We start from the raw sequence: 5,746 nt of genomic DNA, 5'->3' as shown, positions 1-5,746 counted from the left end.
TAAGATTGTCTTTTACGGAAAGTATTTTTGAATAAGGTTTTGGAGATGTCTACATATTTGATAGGAAATAGAGCTCTGATCGAAATTTTCGAAAACTTAAAGTATCTGCTTATACAAATCTTATGATAAGTAGGTAGGTACCTATAGCACTGTCTTATAATCCTTCCGATCTGATCGGAATATGTCCCTATATTTTATACTTTTTTATGTTTTGTAAGTGCAATGCTATTAAATAATTTTATGTCTAACCTTCTTACTTCTTGTAGAATTTATTTCACTTACCTCTACTTTTGACAAATTTAGGTATAAAGTTTATGTAGGTATGCACTATACCTATAAGGTATTTAATTTTGTTAAGCCAACAGAGCAAACGTTTTTTACAAATCCATTAAGCTTTTCTGTTGAATAAACACTTATAAACACATACAAAAATGAAATCACAAATACGTCAGGAAAACTTTCATTCACTTTTGTTAATCTGTTTTTCATCAGTTAGGTATTTTTGTTACGCGACGCTTGAACTTATAAATCGACGTGATATCAATAAGTCTCTTAACGGTCAAGAAAATTTCATTTGAAAATACGGGTATCCACTCTTGAGATGAAAATTACTTTTGAAATACAACTCGAAGCTGCCAACGCCAACCACATGTGAAATTAAAGTGTTGAAACACGTTTAAATATAAGACGCTCTGCAAAACTTGAGTCACTGTACCTAGAAAGGAGAAAGTTCTTTTCTTTTTATTTTCGTATAGGTATCTGATGCTAGTTCTATCGCCAAAGGATAAACCCGTATGTTGGTACCTATATGCGCGCGAATATTTTATACCTATTCGCGGGTCTTCTCGCATCTTTAAAAACAAAAAAAAAAACAGTTTCTTATTAAGGAATTGACTTCTAGTAGGAATAAAACAAAAACTCCGCCACCCCGAATGCAATCAAATTAAAGAATTCAACAAAACATTCAAGCAGCGCCTAAAATCGAAAAAGTATCTTTCGGATCTATCAATTTAATGTTAGCCAACCAAAAGTAGGTTCCGCTGGCGCTGTGCAAAAAAAAACAACGAAAATTTAAGTCTCATAAAAAACAGCAGTAAGCGTCAAATTCGAGTTGAGATGGCGACTAGACTGGTTTTGCGGCATGTCAACTGCATGCGCGCTTCATGTCCTTCATTGAATAGAATTATAGTGAAGGGTGGCAGATGGGACGCAGTAACATCAATAGAGTAGAGATACATGCCTCTCATTTGCCCTCTTTCTAGGTTTTGCTTTTTTTGCCGACTTCCATTCCATTCTGATATCTCCTAATAATTCTCTGAACAAATAGAAACCTTCGAGCGAGACAGGGGTATATCGTATATTGCCACGCAGATCCAAAAGAACCAGTCTGAATCGCATAGGTAGATATACATCATCCCAGTCCAGAAGAACCGATAATCGTTTTGACGGCTTTCTTCCGAGAACAGCTGCTGCACTTTATCACGACTTGCAGGAATGTACATTGTACAAGCTTACGTCATTAGTGTACATTGAGAGCAATGAAGAGACGCCTGCTTACATCTACCTAGGTATAACCTAACCTATAATTTCCGACATTCCTAAATATCAACTAGAGGTGTGTCCAGTGGAAAGAAAGGCGGAGCCAAGTGAATGTCACCTTGGCAACCAAACAAAGGCTGTTTTGACGCACTCGGAAACGCCCTGCGGTGTAGAGGAGAGTTCAAGCAACTGGTTCTTAATGGCTAAGGCGCACGCGTTTCAAACATAAATACATATACACACTCATCCAGTCAGAGAAATTGAATTTCGGTTGAATGTGTAAAACCGGTGAGGAATGGCGGCGGGACGGACAGCAGACAAATGTATACGACTTGGGGTGGGTTAACGTTAAACATAACGTACATCGTACAACAGCGGCCTGCCTGCACCAGCACCAGCACCAGCACCGCATTCAAAGAACACTTGAGAGCTCAATGTTTGTTAGTAAGCCAAATAGTAAGTAGGTATTCCCCTCTGCAAACAGTCGCATTCGAGAGCAGCTAGAGATCACCAGCGCATCATCACCGCCGTCGTTGTCTTTACTATTATTGTAATCACCTCGACTTTATGTCGATATTTGAGTTTTTTTTTATTTAAAAGTTTTGTTTTCGGAAATTACTTTCTATATCACCACGAACTATGTTTACCAAAATCATTGACATCACAATTTCGATAATTTTCGGTGTGGATTCGCTCAAGTGTAGATATTTACCTTCCCATCACTTGTAATTAAATAAATTTAACAAACAAAACAATAATTTTTGTGTGGTACTGATAACAGTTTAATCGATTACTCGGATAGTGCGACCTTAGATAAGTTTAAAGTGTAATCATACCTAACTTAAAAGCTAATGAATATTTGCATTGTGTGGGTTTTAAAAGAAGAACAAAGGAACCTTTTCCTAGCTTAGTGAAAAGAATTAACAAAAAAAAATCTTAACCCATTTTACTCTTGAATAAAGTGATACTAAATAACTGCAAACATTAAGCTCCAAACGGACCGAGGATACCCTCCTCAAGCCCTTACAATTGATATAATGCAAAAGCTGTATGCGGACACCCCGACCAGCGCCTCAGTTAGCATGGCGGGTGGAGGAAACAGTGGTGGCGGAGGAGGTGCGGGTGGAGGTGGTGGGAATAGCAGCGGTGGTGGAGCAGTTACAAATCCATCTTCTAATGGCGGGACGATGAGTCCTTTGACACCGTCAGCCTACGGTATGAACCCTATGGGTATGACGGTTGGTGGGATGACATCGGTGTCACCACAAAGTGCGGCAACTTTCGGCTCCAGTGTACTTGGTTCAGCAGCTGCAGCAAGTATGAGCAGCATGGGTGCAGCCGCGGCAGCAATGAATTCAATGGCAAATAATTGCATGACACCTAGCTCCTTAAGCTACGCATCAATGGGTTCACCGCTCGGCAATATGGGATCATGTATGGGAGGAGGAGGAATGTCGACAATGGCCGCAATGGGTGGCTACACATCAATGGCAAACGCACGGGACTTAGATGCAGGATCACCAAATTCAAGTGTTTTGCAAAGGTCCCGGGTTGAAAAACCCACAACTTATAGAAGAAGTTACACACATGCCAAGCCACCTTATTCATACATCTCTCTTATAACAATGGCAATACAAAACAATCCAACCCGCATGCTAACACTTTCGGAAATTTATCAATTCATCATGGATCTGTTTCCATTTTACAGACAGAATCAACAGCGTTGGCAAAACTCAATCCGCCATTCGCTAAGTTTTAACGACTGCTTCGTCAAGATTCCTCGTACACCCGATAAGCCGGGAAAGGGATCATTTTGGACCCTCCACCCTGATTCTGGAAATATGTTTGAGAACGGCTGCTATTTAAGGCGTCAAAAGCGTTTTAAAGACGAAAAGAAAGAAGCTATTAGACAACTACATAAAAGTCCTTCGCACAGTAGCCTCGAAACTTCAAGCCCTGGTAAAAAAGATAGCCATCATGATGATCATCCCCATCATCATCAGCATCACAACCGAGACCACCATCACCATCATAGTAAAGAAGGCCCAGGTTCAGGGCTTCTAGGATCCTCACACAGCAAGGATGCAGAAACTCTAGCAATGCTACATGCCAACGCCGAATTATGCTTAGGGCAACAGGCGTCTCAGCATATTCCACCCGGCCATCATCATCACCACCACCATCAGCAAATGCAACCAGAAGAAATATCTGCAATGGTTAACCGATGTCATCCATCGCTCATTAGTGATTATCATTCCTCCATGCACCACTTGAAGCAGGAACCGACTGGATACACTCCCTCAAACCATCCGTTCTCCATCAATCGCCTGTTACCGACGGAGTCCAAGGCGGACATCAAGATGTACGATATGAGCCAGTACGCCGCCAGCTATAACGCTCTTAGTCCCCTCACCAATTCACACGCTGCCTTGGGCCAAGATTCCTACTACCAAAGCTTAGGTTATCATGGGCCAACAGGTACTACCAGCTTGTGACATCAGTATCCACTAGCTTAAACGCATTTCGAATTCCCATAAATTCTATTGCGACATAAGCTAATGCCACTTTCCGTTTAAAAGTGTGCTTATTTCGACCTCAAAATTAATCCTGAATCTCTCATTCACAGCGGGCTACGGAAAAAATTCGCGTGTTTGGCGGGTGTTCGGTTTCTGACGAATTTCTAACGTTTTTCTGTTTTACCTTATTATGTAACAACGACGATATGGCACATAGTCTGTAAAATTATATTGTTGAAGATACTTCCCAACGTACATAAATCCCAATTCGTGTTTTTGTTAATGTACATATATTTTTTCCGTTTTTTATTAATGCCTTTCTAATAGAATCTTTATTATATGGATCTTTTAACTTTTTTAATAAGCAACAATCAAAAGTGATTTAGATGATAAGCATAGCTGTAAGATATTTTAAATTTTAAGTTATCAATTGCAATATTGGCGGTGGAAATAGTTTCATTGGTATGTACCTAATTATTGGTTAACAAACACTATAAGCACCAATTTTCCAATAGTCAGTTAGACATCAGAAAGTACATATTTTCTTCAGTCAAAAGCAAACAATGTTTCATTTATTTATTCCTCCGACATACACGGACAGCTAACTGAATGTTAAATTGATGATTTAAATAATCCCGTTTTTCAAAGAAAACAGGAATTGAATCTTTCCTCTCAAGATCCCCACCATTTTGTTGATTTGTATATTTTTAAATACAAAATTTAAAATTCATTCTCCTATGTATATACAAAAATTAAAATATAGAATTTAAAAAAGTGCAATTTATGTTTCCAATATGAGCACAATTTTAAGCAAAATCGAATTTTACAAAGCTAAATAAATAATTACTTGTACACAGAATCTGCAAATAATACATTTATACATATATTTATAGTTATTATTTTCATACATAATTTGGTTGATTTATTTATGTAAGCATTTTAAATATTATAAAGGACTGTAGAGCCTTCGTTTATTTTTAACATTTAAGTATATACTATGAATGCTAAACAATAGATAACAACTAACGAATCCAAAAATAATCTTCAATAGGTAAATTAAAATTGGTTATATTATGAGGTAGGTACAGTTTTTAAACTTAGATAGTAAGCAAAAGTTAATTCAAAAAATGACTTATTCCATAAATAAAATCTATACCAACGCATGAAAAAGAAAAAAACTTGTTAAAATGTAATTAAATGCAATTTATGTATTACCATACAGCAAAAGCCACAAAAACATAATTTAGCCATTAAAAGTTGTGTCAACAAAGTGTAGCTATTGTAATTATTAATTATTAAATAAGTTTATTAGCTTAAGTAAACATTTGCGATTAAAGTATAGCATTTTTGTCACGAATCCATATTGCTATGAGTAATAAAAACAAAAAAGATGTAAATAATAAACAAAAATAAAAATAAAAACAAATATTTTCAATGTTTAAAATTTAACATAACTGTGTTTTAAAAGATCTTTGATGAGGTATACAGTGATTAATTTCAATCAAAGGTTTGCATTTAGATAAAGCGACGGTAAATAAAAACCACTAAACCTTCAATATTTTTCGGAATAGAATACCAATTGTTCGCATTTTAGCTAAAGTGCTGAACATGTCAATGAAAAAAGACAAGTTTTTACAATTTTACTAATCAATTAGAAAAACATCGTCTTTGAAATATAAGAACTTACAATA

General features: G+C 36.7%; 1 protein-coding gene across 1 annotated transcript; it reads left to right on the top strand.

Annotated features, from left to right (window-relative positions):
- The first annotated feature begins 974 nt into the window (after positions 1–974).
- LOC129942511 (protein fork head) lies at positions 975–5,503 on the top strand. Its single transcript, XM_056051493.1, has one exon. It carries the CDS (start codon positions 2,577–2,579, stop codon positions 4,032–4,034), a length of 1,458 nt encoding a protein of 485 aa, XP_055907468.1. The 5' UTR covers positions 975–2,576; the 3' UTR covers positions 4,035–5,503.
- The last annotated feature ends 243 nt before the right edge of the window (positions 5,504–5,746 follow it).

This window comes from Eupeodes corollae, chromosome 1 (genome assembly GCF_945859685.1).
Source record: "Eupeodes corollae chromosome 1, idEupCoro1.1, whole genome shotgun sequence".
NCBI classification, from domain to species: Eukaryota; Metazoa; Arthropoda; class Insecta; order Diptera; family Syrphidae; genus Eupeodes; species Eupeodes corollae.
Note: the sequence above shows the minus strand (reverse complement) of the source record. Positions and strands in the feature narration are given on the sequence as shown.

Coding starts and splice junctions, on each gene's coding strand:
- LOC129942511 (XM_056051493.1), top strand. CDS start 2,577: ATGCAAAAGCTGTATGCGGACACCCCGACCAGCGCCTCAGTTAGCATG.